At 45.2% G+C, this 15,323-nt stretch overlaps 1 protein-coding gene across 5 annotated transcripts in view; it reads right to left on the bottom strand.

Moving 5' to 3' along the window:
• Positions 1-7,338: 7,338 nt before the first annotated feature.
• LOC112230985 (mediator of RNA polymerase II transcription subunit 13-like) overlaps positions 7,339-15,323 on the bottom strand; it is a 118,353-nt gene continuing 110,368 nt past the window's right edge. For all 5 annotated transcript variants that reach the window (XM_042311617.1, XM_024397447.2, XM_042311614.1 and 2 more), the window contains exons 24-31: positions 13,824-14,047; positions 13,357-13,499; positions 12,903-13,061; positions 12,171-12,335; positions 11,316-11,467; positions 9,983-10,147; positions 9,736-9,863; positions 7,339-9,467 (exon numbers count right to left, since the gene is read on the bottom strand). In XM_042311617.1, the coding sequence (XP_042167551.1) occupies positions 9,335-9,467; positions 9,736-9,863; positions 9,983-10,147; positions 11,316-11,467; positions 12,171-12,335; positions 12,903-13,061; positions 13,357-13,499; positions 13,824-14,047 (1,269 nt within the window). In that variant the 3' untranslated portion in view covers positions 7,339-9,334. The remainder of the gene's footprint in view (positions 9,468-9,735; positions 9,864-9,982; positions 10,148-11,315; positions 11,468-12,170; positions 12,336-12,902; positions 13,062-13,356; positions 13,500-13,823; positions 14,048-15,323) is intronic.

Genomic DNA, 15,323 nt, shown 5'->3' with positions numbered 1-15,323 from the left:
AGGTAAATCTTCACTCTGTGCATTATCACCGGGGATTAATTCGCTTCAATATTTTATTCCCAGAGGAAATGACAGATTGTTTTTGCGTGGAGCCTATTTGATGTTGGCTCAGAAGAGACTAATACTCTGGGCTTTGAAGTCCCCAGCGCTTTTATCTCCCTCTATTTACTTTGGCTGAAGTGTTAAGTGGAGTTTTCGTTTGGCCTGAAGGATGTAATAGCCTTCGAATGAAAGATTTACAGGAAGGGAAACTGCAACACTGCCGCTGCGCACTCCTTTTAGGCCCCGGAAACGAAAACGATTTATGCAAATGTAGAACAGAGTCCGAAAACACTTGCAGACAAAATCAGATGTTTTCCAACAGGCTGCCAAATTGGCAGATTTTCCATCGCTTCAACAGGGAGCCTGTAAACAAAAGCTTTTGATGGCTCTCTGCTTGGAGAGGAAGCTTTGCAGGAGCTAGTCCTTGTATCCATCTGGAAGATAACACAGGTTTTAGACTGCCTGGCTGGCAAGCCTCACACAGGGAGACTGGAGATCGATCTTAGGAAATAATATTAGGGCTAATATAAGATACAGTAGTTGCTCTGAGAAAATAGTGATGTTTCACTCGGATTTTGGGTGTGTTGTTCTTTTTTTTTTTGTCTCCATGGGAGTTAAACATAGGATAATTAGTTGACAGAGATGAAATATCATTACACTTTTGAATAATAAGACATCCATGTTGATAATCTTTTATCATATTATAGCTTACAGACAGGTTTCCCCATGGTGGCCTGCTGGTTGTTATATTTGCCCCCACAAGTTTTCTGAGTCAAAAAAGTATATATATATATGTGTGTGTGTGTGTTTATTATTGTTTATTTTGTCATGGCTGTGCATAAAAGACTAAAAATCACCAGGATATCAGCGCCTACTGATTAAAATGTTGGAAATCCTTTCCCATGATTTCCCACACATAATACATGTGATTGTATACAAATGTAAGCGAGGTTTGAAAACATTATGTTTTAGTCAAAATGTTATCTGTTAGGGCTTCTTGCGGTCAATTTGCAGTCTATCAATGATTTGTAATTATGTTCCAGCCCCCCGTCCATCCACTCAAGAACAAATTGGCCCGCGGCTGAATCTAGTTGATGATCCCTGCTATAGAAGATGCCGAGGTCTAATCCTTTAAGGTGATGCTTTACAAGTTGATGGCTGACCATCTTACAACAGGTAATGATTTTAACTGTACACATCAGTAACTGAGGCACATAGTAGACAGGTGGTCAAGGTGAATGGCCAGTAGTGGAGGCTGCTGAGGGTAGGGCGGCTCATAATAATGGCTGGAACGGAGCAAATGGAATGGCATTTAATACCGTTCCACTTACTCCACTCCAGCCATTATCATGAGCCCGTCCTCCCCAATTAAGGTGCCACCAACCTCCTGTGATGGCCAGCCCCTGCCCCAGAACGGGACTGACTGACCCTCTACAGTGGTCATAAATCTAACTGCCTTTGAAAAGCAACATCTAAAACATCTCTGTGCAATAAATATGAAAACAATGTGAAGCACGGAGGAGAATCCTGCCATGACCCTAAGCAGCAGACCCTTCAGATCATAGCTCCAGTTGCAGTCAAGTCCAGGGTGTCTGGCAGGGTGCGACTCACAGAGACCAGAGACCTCCTTCTAGCCATTGCTACGCTGACGCCGTGCCTCAGTATATGTGTGTCTGTCTGTCTGTCTGCATGAGCGGCCCTTTGGTGTTGAACTGATGATGAATCAAAGCCTGCACCTGTCACCTTATAAACCCCACAGACCCCCAAACTACTCCAGCCCAGACTACCCATGCCCCCCTCCAATGCTGAGCATCAACCCTGACCTACAGCACGGCTCCAATCCCTCCCCTGACCTCTCTGTGACCCCCAGTGTATCAGGACTCAGCTCCAAATCGGACCCACCACGTTGTCCCTGGCCATGACAGACGCCACACAGCTATCCGGAGCTGGGGAGACCCCTGGTCCCGGACAGACAGACGCCACACCGCCATCCGGAGCTGGGGAGACCCCTGGTCCCGGACAGACAGACGCCACACAGCCATCCGGAGCTGGGGAGACCCCTGGTCCCGGACAGACAGACGCCACACAGCCATCCGGAGCTGAGAAGACCCCTGGTCCCGGACAGACAGACAGACACACAGCCAGCCAGCCAGCCAGACAGACAGACAGACCACCAACTCTAAAGTGTGTGTGTGTGATGGGGCATGTTCATCCCAGCTTCACCCCATGACGGAGTCCACAAACACATACACAGGGGCGCACACACACACACACACACACACACACACACACACACACACACACACACACACACACACACACACACACACACACACACACACACACACACACACACACACACACACACACACACACACACACACACACACACACACACACACACACACCATATCCATATCGATATCCATATCCACACCAAAACAGTGAAGCTACAGCCCCCAGCTGCCTCCACATCTGAGGAAGAGGAGATGTCAACACAGCACATGACTCTCTCACTAAAGTCACACCTGAAACAGTCTGGACCATCTGGAGTGACAGCCTGCCTGGCTGAAGAAAGGACGGCTTGATAAGCTCTGTTCACCAAGGCTCTGTTTGGGAACAATGTACCAGGCAGGAGTACAATGTGAGAAGAGGGAGACAAAAGTTGTTGTGAAGAAAACACTTGAGATGTGAATGTCAGAGCAGTCTGTCTTATCTTCACCTCGCTTTTGACAACAAAGACTATTGTAGGTAACATGTATAAACCTAGGTCCCACTTCAATCGAATAGTCCCCGAATGGATGTTCTATAGATGATAATACTACCAACAAACCACCTACTGCAAATCTGACACCCAACAGCTTAGTTAGGGTTAGTTAAGGCATTACTGCTGTAAGTAGTATTGTATTACTATAGGGTTAGGGTTGAGGGTGAGGGTTGAACTGGGATGCGGACATGAAGCTACGGTTTGGGTTAGTGGACACTCAGTTGTAGAGGACTATCCAAGTCTTACCCTTTCTTTTTTCAGAAGTCGTTCCTTGTTTTCCCTGCAGCCTGCTCATTTATAATCTAAGTACAATAAATTTATCTGCAAATTATTCATGTTTTGTTGGGGGAAAGGATACAGAGGGTTAACAATATTGAACCTCTATAGCGACCTCTATACGATACCACTATAGAGAACCTTGTCCCTCATTTAGGCAGACGTTTTCCAGGAGGGGATAAAATGTAATTGAGTGCTAATTGTATTTGCGCTAACAGCCACATTTTCAGGGCAGGTCCTCGGTTGTATTGTCCAGTCTGGAGGCCATTTGACTGCAGCCGTGAGTGGCGGTGAGGCACATGCTGTAGCAGGTGAATGAACATGTCCTAAAAGCCATCTGTGGATAGTGCAACAACTCAATTAGTCAACTTCCTCTCGGCGTGGCCGAACAGTGGCCATTAGACAACCTTGCCACACCACGAGTGACTCTTCAGTGCTTTTCACCAGACCTCGTTGTCCTCCTCCTCCCTGTGCCTGCTGCCTTACATCTTGACTTTTCATTTGACCCTGAGTCTCTGACCTCCACTCTGGCTGGAGGGAGAATCATTAGGCAACACTTCCGTGCACTCATGCTCCTGAGTCCTGCACTCTCCGAAACACAAACAGCACTCCTCCCTTCTAACCTGCACTCTAAAGCCACAGGATGTGGTGCTTTAAAATAATTAGATACGATGACACAAAAAGGGTGCACCTTGAAAACAGCTGGTCCTACAGAAGGTATTTTACTTTCATCTGATTGATTAGAATATATCGAATAGACATGCTACTAAGCAGGTTTCAACAGCTGAGCTGCACCCCGCTGCATTGCCACCGATGGACCCTCCTTTGTGTGATGACTTGAAGACATGCAAAGGCAGGACAACGTCTCAATCAGCACGAGGTCGACTTAATCAAATTTCAGTGTTGCCACTGGCCTGGAGCTTACAGTAACCTTCTGCTGGATTGATAGATGGCTCATTTGGTAAATTGTGATTAAGAGCTGGCATTTTGATGGGGCATTAATGTGGGAACACCTTGTTTTGCATACAGAGCGTGTGGCACTGCCCGGGCCCCGGCAATCTGTCTCAGTCTGTCACGGACACAGACAACTGTCTCTGAGTGTCACTGCTAATGTGAAGGTCAATGTGACCACAAGATATTCCTCCAAAAACATGATTTACATAGGAAGTGTCACCTATACTCCCTCTCCGCCCTCTAGGTCATCAGGCTACTGAATATCCCGCGAACCTGTCACCATCGTCTCGCGCACCTGCGCCTCATGACACTCACCTGGACTCCATCATCTCCTTGATTATCTTCCGTATATCTGTCACACCCATTGGTTCTTTCCTTAGGTGTTATTGACTGTGTTTTCATGTTGGTGCTTTTGTTTGTGGTTAGTGTTCTTTGTTTCTTAATTTATTAAAACACTAACTCCCTGAACTTGCTTCCTGACTCTCAGTGCACCCGTTACAGGATGTCCTGACCTGTGGCACAGAAAAACAGATCTACAATATGTGTACAGTATGCACTGTGTGTAGATAAAGATATATTTATGAATGAAACCAGTGAGGTGCAAGGCAACTGACACTATCTGTCATGTTTCTGTTTTGTTTCAATGAGTCAGAAACAGAACTGTTTTTGTTAGCACAACGGTGTCATACTGATAATCATCCCTGATAAGGGCTGATGAAGATATGGTGTTAATGAGAGAACAAGCTGTATCTGGGCTGGTACAGTAACACTAAAGAGCAGCTCTCAGCATGTCTCCCACATAGTCTGTAATATGGAGGGCAGCTCTCAGCATGTCTCCCACATAGTCTGTAATATGGAGGGCAGCTCTCAGCATGTCTCCCACATAGTCTGTAATGTGGAGGACAGCTCTCAGCATGTCTCCCACATAGTCTGTAATGTGGAGGACAGCTCTCAGCATGTCTCCCACATAGTCTGTAATATGGAGGACAGCTCTCAGCATGTCTCCCAGATAGTCTGTAATATGGATGGCAGCTCTCAGCATGTCTCCCACATAGTCTGTAATATGGAGGGCAGCTCTCAGCATGTCTCCCACATAGTCTGTAATATGGAGGACAGCTCTCAGCATGTCTCCCACATAGTCTGTAATGTGGAGGACAGCTCTCAGCATGTCTCCCACATAGTCTGTAATATGGATGGCAGCTCTCAGCATGTCTCCCAGATAGTCTGTAATATGGATGGCAGCTCTCAGCATGTCTCCCACATTGTCTGTAATGTGGAGGACAGCTCTCAGCATGTCTCCCACATAGTCTGTAATGTGGAGGACAGCTCTCAGCATGTCTCCCACATAGTCTGTAATATGGATGGCAGCTCTCAGCATGTCTCCCACATTGTCTGTAATATGGAGGGCAGCTCTCAGCATGTCTCCCACATAGTCTGTAATATGGAGGACAGCTCTCAGCATGTCTCCCACATAGTCTGTAATGTGGAGGACAGCTCTCAGCATGTCTCCCACATAGTCTGTAATGTGGAGGACAGCTCTCAGCATGTCTCCCACATAGTCTGTAATATGGAGGGCAGCTCTCAGCATGTCTCCCACATAGTCTGGAAATTGGAGGGCAGTTCTCAGCATGTCTCCCACATAGTCTGTAATATGGAGGGCAGCTCTCAGCATGTTTCCCACATAGTCTGTAATATGGAGGGCAGCTCTCATCGTGTCTCCCACATAGTCTGTAATATGGAGGGCAGCTCTCAGCACGTCTCCCGAATAGTCTCCAATATGGAGGGCAGCTCTTAGCGTGTCTCCCCCATAGTCTGTAATGTGGAGGGCAGCTCTTAGCATGTCTCCCACAAAGTCTGTAATATGGAGGGCAGCTCTCTCGATTTCTTCCACAGTCTCCAATAAGGACGGCAGCTCTCAGCATGTCTCCCACATAGTCTGTAATATGCAGGGCAGCTTTCAGCATGTCTGGCACATAGTCTCCAATATGGAGGGCAGCTCTCAGCATGTCTCCCACATAGTCTGTAATATGGAGGGCAGCTCTCAGCATGTCTCCCACATAGTCTGTAATATGGAGGGCAACTCTCAGCATGTCTCCCACATAGTCTGTAATATGGAGGGCAGCTCTCAGCATGTCTCCCAAATAGTCTCCAATATGGAGGGCAGCTCTTAGCATGTCTCCCACATAGTCTGTAATATGGAGGGCAGCTCTCAGCATGTCTCCCAAATAGTCTCCAATATGGAGGGCAGCTCTCAGCATGTCTCCCAGATAGTCTGTAATATGGAGGGCAGCTCTCAGCATGTCTCCCACATAGTCTGTAATATGGAGGGCAGCTCTCAGCATGTCTCCCACATAGTCTGTAATATGGAGGGCAGCTCTCAGCATGTCTCCCAGATAGTCTGTAATATGGAGGGCAGCTCTCAGCATGTCTCCCACATAGTCTGGAATATGGAGGGCAGCTCTCAGCATGTCTCCCACATAGTCTGTAACATGGAGGGCAGCTCTCATCATGTCTCCCACATAGTGTCCAATATGGAGGGCAGCTCTCAGCATATCTCCACCATAGTCTGTAATATGGAGGGCAGCTCTCAGCATGTCTCCCACATAGTCTCCAGTATGGAGGGCAGCTCTCAGCATTTCTCCCACATAGTCTGTAACATGGAGGGCAGCTCTCATCATGTCTCCCACATAGTGTCCAATATGGAGGGCAGCTCTCAGCATATCTCCACCATAGTCTGTAATATGGAGGGCAGCTCTCAGCATGTCTCCCACATAGTCTCCAGTATGGAGGGCAGCTCTCAGCATTTCTCCCACATAGTCTCCAGTATGGAGGGCAGCTCTCAGCATATCTCCACCATAGTCTGTAATATGGAGGGCAGCTCTCAGCATGTCTCCCACATAGTCTCCAGTATGGAGGGCAGCTCTCAGCATTTCTCCCACATAGTCTCCAATATGGAGGGCAGATGTGATCGGGGGTCTGAGGTGTTGATCCAATTCACAGGCCCCTGTGTTGACAGAACAGAGGGAAAGCATTGAAACATGCTAACAGGCCCTCTCCTCCTCTTTCCTCTTTTCTACTTAAAGGCAGATAGCAGAACATTGGTACACCACACCATTCCAACCACTTGACATATAATCAGTGAGACAACATGCCAATGGAATCAATGTCTGGGACTAATCATGCAGGCTGTCTCAAATTTAATGAGAGTACTCTGAGTGGCACTGTCCCAAGTCATATAAAGATATCAAAAGATTAATGAATCCAGTGTCAAATAGAAGAACACACACACTCAAAGGGAATTTATTTGTCAAGAGTTTTAATAATTTACTAAAAAAAGAGTGTAAAAGTCACAGATCTCTTCTCTGAGATTGATCTGTCTCATATTCAAAGTGATGGCAGATGTAACAAATTTGCAAACTTGTCCTCTTTTGTACTTTAGTGTACAAGTATTGGCATTACACCCTTGGCTGTATTTGAATGAGACTTCATATGCATATATTTATATTTGAAAATACTTCATAGGAATCACTTAATATAAAGTAAATCAAACCGGCGTGAAATGTACAGCCTTGAGAAATTCCCAAAACACAGCTGAAAATTGTATACAAACATGCTAGGAATTGTACAAATAGCAGGGCTATTTGAGTGGAGGGGCTCAAGGAATAGGCTTTTCTGATGGTTTGCTTGACATCATTTGGGACCACCACTGAAGTAAAGCATATTAGTTAAATATACAACACCCAAGTAACTCTCAAATACATAACATTGAAGTCTATTGCCTATTTCAAGTTTATTTAGCAGGAGAAGAGAGACACTTTATAAATATATCTTTGCAGTATTGAGAACCTTAACTGAAACGGATTCAATAAAAAGGCTAAAAGTCAACATTTCAATAATTGAAAAAGTTTAAAAGTATAGAACTAAAATGCATTGTCTTTAATAAAAGATGTATACTGTATTTGCCTCTTCAAAAAGAAAGTTATGTATAAACCCCCACCACCATCACCATCATGTGGTTGTTTTAGAGAGGTAATATATATATATATTTATATACATATATATATTTGAATTTATATGCATTATATACTATATATAAATATGGCATTTTAACAATTTTTGTTACAATTTCCTTTAAAAGGACAATTTCCATTTCCAACCCAAAGGCAATTGATATTAAATTTGGAAAGGGCCTTGATCATTTTTCTGTGTTCAAAATGATGTTTTAAATATTAAAAATAAGTCTCAATTCTTTGCAAATTATTTTTTTTACACTATAAAGATTTGTCAACTAGTATTCAGTGTGTTCATATCTACAGCAATACAACTGTCACTTCCAAAAGTAAGGAAAAAGTGTCATTATCAAATGCTTTTCCCCTCATAGGAAATTGTTGTGTTCTTCACCCTCTTATGAATGTTGGTATGAATTTCATTACTAAACTTTTGAGTCATTACAACCACAGTTCTATACAAATGTGTCAAATCGAAGGTAAGAAGCTGCTGTGTTGCTGTGGTCATTTGGTTCCCTGGTTGTGCAGTGTGGGGCAGATACAGGACTTTTATGCATGTGACTCCCAGGCTCCCATCCTACATGATTTTGGCTTTTATAGCTCCCAGGGTATCACTGTCATGGCTGGTAAGGGACAAGGTCCAATTCTTCATGCAGGACCATACTGTAATTCACATAGTCCACCCTTTAACATGTCTCCTCCATGGCTTCAAAACATCTTCAGTCTCACAGGAACAGGGTGGAAAGTCCTCCTGTACAACAATGCTGATCTGATAATGACAAGTGTAACACTGAAATGTCCTATTATGACAATAAAAAGGGCATAGTTGGATATCTCCATCTTCTCTCTCAGGCTGTATGTGCCTTTTCAACGTACAATGGTTGTTGGCACATCACCACATCTTACAAGAGATGTTTTCTAAAGGTAAGAATTGCACTAGGCTGGTCTCACGGCTGACCAAACTGTTCATGTTCAAAAGTCTCTGTACTGTACATAGGCGTTTGTTTGTTTTCCCAACCAAGGACCATCTGTTGTTCTCCTGCCACCATTTTGGCCATCAATCCACTGAAATATGGCCGCGATTCGATCACAGATCGCATGATAACACCAGGTGTAAAAGAGGTCCATAAATCTCGTCCCATGCGTTCATTCATTAAAAGAAAACAGACCTCCAGCGCTCTCTGGTGTCCAGGCAGAGGCATTGCAGGCAGGCAGGCACACATGACCTCAGAGGCCATGGATTGTCCAGTACTCAGTTTCCTCAGCTGTCTGTCAGTAAGTCCCATCGCTAGAGCATGTTGAGGATGGCATTGTACATCTGTGTGAGCACGGCCAGGTGGACGGGCAGGCAGGAGCGGCGGTCCTGGGTGGCAGGGTTACACGTCAGCCACGAGAGGGCGTTGTACTGCTCCAACACAAACCTACAGCAGGACGCAAGACATGAGCACCAGGGTTTGGGGTTAGAGAACACATAACATGAACATACATCATAGTAGATGAAGTGTTGTCCTCAACAGCCTACACATGATGCAGGCATACAGCTACTACTTCACCATAGAGGACAAGTCAGTGACAATGACAACCTATGTGTCGGAGTGAGAGAAGAGGAGAGGTTGGGGTGTTACACAGTAGGAGAAGGTAGGATGGGATGGGCAGTGGGTACAGGGCATACAGTAGAGACTTACTAACCTGAGCACGTCAGAGGTGGTCTTGGAGTCCAGAGGGTGAGGCGTCCTCTTAGCGGTCTTGTCTGAGCTCGTCTGAGTGGGCTCGTCTGATTGGGCTGTGGCGATGGAGATGTGGTGGTGTAGCGATGCCTGGAGGGAGAAAACACACAGTAAGTGGCTAAACACACACAGACGTACACACACAAAAGAATGAATGCACACGCCCCCCACAGGCACAAACAAAATCAACAAGTTCACGGATCCCTTACCTTGAGGAAGAGTGGACACTGGTTCTGAGCCTGAGGGCAGGAGGCCCAGAACCAGTGAGGCAGGCTGTCGGCCTGGGCAGTGGAGACGTAGTATCCAAGGGCTAGAGGCTGCTGCTTCAGCTCCTCCGGAGGGTTCTCCCTGGACAGAAGCCTCTCTCCCTGACTCTGGAGGAGCACATGGGACAGACGGAACATTAATACTGGGGGCAACATGGCTGCCAAAGACCAGACCACACAGCTGCTCTATTTTCGACTATAACAAATGTCTGTGTACTGAACATTACAAGTACACCATAGGATTTTAATTATAGACCATAGCGCCACACCATAACACAGGCAAAGCTCACCCCGTTGAAGAGTAACAGACTGACCACGTGGTTCTCAGGAAATGTAGAAATCTATGTTATTAAATGATTGTACCCACATTGCTCGAGCGCGCCAAAGAGCATCTGATTTGCAAAGGGCTAAAATAGAAATCAGTTCTATTTCTGACGCATATCGCGTTGCAAGTCCTAGCTCTCCCATCTCCTCATTGGTTTATAGAAGCAGGCACCCACGTGCCATCTCCTCATTGGTTATACCCACGTGGGTGACTGAAAGACGAATGAGGTCAGTGGCGGTAATGCACCTAATTTATGAAAGTTGTCAATTGCAATATAAAGTCAAGAGAAGAAAAGGCCTGGAAGGAATAGAGAGGACTAGAAACAATTTGGTTGACCATTTTATGTGTGGATTAATTGGCGGAGTGGAGGACCTGCATTTCAGGTAAAATAAGTCAATGTTTATATCCCAGGACAAATTAGCTAGCAACAGCAAGCTAGCTAAATAGGACAAATTAGCTAGCAACAGCAAGCTAGCTAAATAGGACAAATTAGCTAGCAAGTGGAAGCTAACTAGCTAAATTGCCATACAATTTTAATGCTTTTCGACCTGTCCACAAATTAATATAATTGGTTCAGAGTTTGTTTTGATATTTTAACCTGCGTGTCGTGATCACGTTTGGTGTGGGGGGACAAAATACATTTATGCACGATGGCGCACAGCCGGTTTGGGTTCCGTGTAACAGATTCCGTGATAGAAATGTAAGGTCATTTCCAATTGAGCCTGCGTACACAGTGTTTCCCGTGAATGCAATCTGTGCTAAAGCGGGAACATTGCCTTCAAATTTGAATCACACTCTAAAGCTGATTTTCCACGATACAGATTAAATAGGGCTCTGTTATTTTAAAGCAGGATTCTAGAACATGCCAATGTTCTAGAATCCACCAACAGTATCAGGAAAAGTTCTGCATAATTCACATGAATCGAGTCCCAGCCTGGTTCCTGAACTCACCCTGTTATGCTGGAAATGTGAGCTTCCCCCCATGCCAGAGGGGGAGCCAGGGGAGGGTACTGGGGAGGTGTTGGGGGAAGGGTGAAGGTTGAGAATGTCATGTCCTATGTCATTCTCCAGCTCATCAGGGAAAGGCAGGTCGAACATGTCATCTGGAGACAAACACAGTCAGCTAGTCAGCTATAGACGTACACATGTAACTTGTCATACACAAGAGGTGTAGACTACACCGTGTAGTCCAGTGTATCTTCTTCTGAAACCATTAAGGCAGTGACAGTTCCAAAGGGAGTATGCAAACAATCCTTAGACAATTGTGCACCCTGGTGGGTTGTCATTTTTTTTTAAATCAGGTTTTTACTTTGGCGGACGTTATTTTTACATTGACATTTGTTAATAAAACTCACGAATGCAGCTGTTTATGTCAAATGATTTTGTTTCGTACTTGTAGCACTGTTTTTCCTGAAAATAAAATGGCAAAACACTTCATTGTGAGGCTGATCATGCGGATAAATGAAGGTTTGATAAATGAAAAGCCTTTTTTTGCTGGGGCCTCGGGACTGACAGGGATAAAAATAGGTGTCAGATGTGTAGATAAATAAGTAGGCACTTAAGTGTGAACTGCATATAATAATAAATCCAACAACAGCTACTGTAAGATACTGAGTACACAATACCTAGTTACTGATATTAAACCTTGTGATTTCCAGCTCAATATATAGTTTTAGATATTTTTATTGTCTCTAACATCTAGGTTGTATTGATTAACCTTGCATCTAAATGCACTCTGCACTATGCTCCAGTATGACACTCCCAGTTAGGGAGTGCCAACAGGGAGGTCTAATGTGGAGCCCTTACCGGCGTTGTCCTCTGTGGGGTAGGAGCTGGCGGCCAGCTGGGTGGTGGCGGAGGTGGGGAATACCAGGATGTGGGTACAGGAAGCATCCTGAGGGGTGTTCAGCTGGGACGTCTGCAGGTTGAGGGCTGTGCTGCGACCAAACACCGAGCCCATTGTAACCGCATCTGCACACACAAACAATTTATTGTCAATATGTTATGTAAGGTTGCATTGTGATTTACCTCAATAGAGCTTGCGGTGTGTCGGCAAAGAAATCAGTTGAGTGTGCTAAAGTTTCTATTGCTGTGCACAATGTCTTGCAGTGCAGAGTGTCTGTACTGTAAAATCCACTTGGCAGAACCTTGCAATCTCTATTATGTCTGCATTACCGTGTGCTGTGAAGTGAGTGTGGCAGCACAAAGTGCTCCTTCAATGTGTGGAAGTGTAATGTGTTCCCTGAGCGCAGTAATGTGTCTGCTCCTTGGTGTTGTGCAGAGCTAACCCTCCACGCATTACTACTGCCATCTCTATTAAGATCGTACAACCTCTGTACTGTACTGTGCATTGGAGCTAAACACACTATTACACTGTTCACCTCTGGGTCATAACATGGTGTATCTGCAACCCCAGGGCTCTTAGAGTGAGCTTCTAAAACATCTATTAATTATGTCTATTCCATTTTTAGATCTGAAAGGTACATTAAACACATCATCAATGGGCCGGCCCAGCGTGCTGATGCTGCTGTTGCTAACCTGGCATCACCACGATGGAGCCCTGGGGCTCCATGGCAACCAGGCAGGCACTGAGGATGGAGGGGGAGTCCGCGGAGGAGATGCCGCACATACGACACGCCTCCTTCAGCTGGCGACTGATGGAGTGGAGGGAGTGCTCCCCCAGGAGAACGCTCCAGTCTGGAGGGAGGGAGGCAAGGGAGAGGGGAGGAGGGGGGGGGGGAGAGAGGGAGAGAGTTAGATCAACACAGGGAATGGTTCTACAGTCTACTGTCATCTCCTCTGGATCAACTGAAATCATGTTGCTGAAAATATAGAGATTTGAAAAATCTGCCCTAAACAACATCAGTAACAATACCACCAGCTTCAGCTTAACTTAAAACGTTGTCATGATCCACCTTGGAGATTTCTACAGCAAACAGCAAGGGCAATGAGACAGAGTTAGGCATTCTATACTGTTCTATACTGAACTCACCTTTCAGTTCCCCGTGTCCTAGTCTGCCCAGCCGACCAATCACGATCCTCCAGGGCAGTGAGGTCATCTGGATGATGCCGACACACCAGTCCCATAACTTCTGCAGCCCCATCTTCCTGGCCGAGACCTTGGGCCGCCGCACTCTGAAGAGGAGCAGGGAGAGAGGAGAAGAACATTTGGTAATGTCTGCATAGCATTACCATGGCATAACCTGTATTAATTCAACAACCAAATAGGTGCATGCTATTCTCCTGCAGATTGTGAAATGCTACAATAGTGTCTGACTTTATTCAATTTAATATAGCCTAGCATACTATGAAGACACAATGAAGGACAAAAAAGCCCAGGGTATGTTTCACATTATCACAACTAGCACATTATCACAATTAGCACACACCTCTCCATAGATATCCTCCACTCTCCCAGGCCCTGAGTAACTGAGTGACTGACTGATTGACTGACTGTACCTGTTGGGCACGTCGATGTTGATGATGCAGGTCTCCAGTAGCTCTCCCTGTTGGTCGGTGCAGGAGACCAGGATCCAGCGCTGGTCGTGGGACAGGCAGTAGCCCACAAACAGCACGTTGTACCTGGGAGGGATCTCTGCCCACAACTCCCCTGGCTCCGGCATCTTGGCACGGGTAGGACCCAGAATGTACGGGGGAGAGTAGCCCTGTAGAGGGCTGGGGTGCTGGGGAGGGGACAGGGAGAGAGAGAGAGAGAGAGAGAGAGAGAGAGAGAGAGGGAGAGAAAGAGAGTAGGATTGTGAGAGAGTTGAAGTGTTTATGTACAAGTTAACACAATGAGTCCCTCCGGATTTCTAACCCCTTCTAAACATTGTGTGTGATTGTCACGTTGGCTGGAATAATTATCGGACCAAGATGCAGCGCCATATGGTTTCCACATATTATTTATTAGAAACGCACAAAACAACAAAGAAAGAACGAAACAAACAACGAACCGTAACAAAGAGGTGTAACATACACAAACTCAAAAACTATATCCCATAAAACACAGGTGGAAAAAAATTCTACTTAAATATGATCCCCAATTAGAGACAATGATTACCAGCTGCCTGTAATTGGGAATCATACCAAACACCAACATAGAAAAACTAAACTAGATCCCCACATAGAAAATAATACCTAGAAAACCCCCCAGTCACGCCCTGACCTACTCTACCATAGAAAATGAGGGCTCTCTATGGTCAGAACGTGACAGTGATACCAACCATAAGTCTGTGTGAAGTACCGGGGGCTGAGCTAGAGTTGTGAGACAAGGGCTGATCATGAAGGGGCCTGGGGCCGAGTCTTTTATACTAAACCTGTAGAGTCCAAATGGTTTGAGCTACAAACTACTAAAAGCTGAGAGTCATGTTCAACATGTTCTACTCTATGATGCTCACAAGCTACACAAGAGTGGTTAAAAGGTAAGGAAGGGGTTATTCTACATAGATCATAGGAAATCCCAGGACATAGTGTCTATAGTACTGTAATTAGCTCACATAGTTGCTGTCAAACTCCAAACACTTGTCACTGACTAGTTGGACATTCATTTCCCAGTGAGCAAACAATTGTTCTACTTACAGCATTCATATACATTCATTTTTATCATGTTTTTTCTTTGGCGAACCTTCATTTTATATTGACATTTGCCATTGAATCTCATGAATGCAACTGTTTATGTCAAGTTGTTTGGTTTTCTACTTGTAGCCCTGTTTTTCCTGAAAATAAAATCGTAAAAAACACTTAATTGGGAGGCTAAATATAAGGGCTGGTAATGTAGATAAATGAAGGTCAGGTAAAAATGAAAAGCCTATTTTTGCTGGAGTCTCGGGTTAAAAATAGATGAGAGATGTATAGATAAATGGTTAGGCACTTATGTGTCCAAAGCCTGTGTCTGTTTAAATGGGTGTCCATGTCTCAGCCCCTGGTAATCAGCCCCTGGTAATCACACAGACTTATGGT

The sequence above is a fragment of the Oncorhynchus tshawytscha genome, linkage group LG33, assembly GCF_018296145.1.
Source record: "Oncorhynchus tshawytscha isolate Ot180627B linkage group LG33, Otsh_v2.0, whole genome shotgun sequence".
NCBI classification, from domain to species: Eukaryota; Metazoa; Chordata; class Actinopteri; order Salmoniformes; family Salmonidae; genus Oncorhynchus; species Oncorhynchus tshawytscha.
Note: the sequence above shows the minus strand (reverse complement) of the source record. Positions and strands in the feature narration are given on the sequence as shown.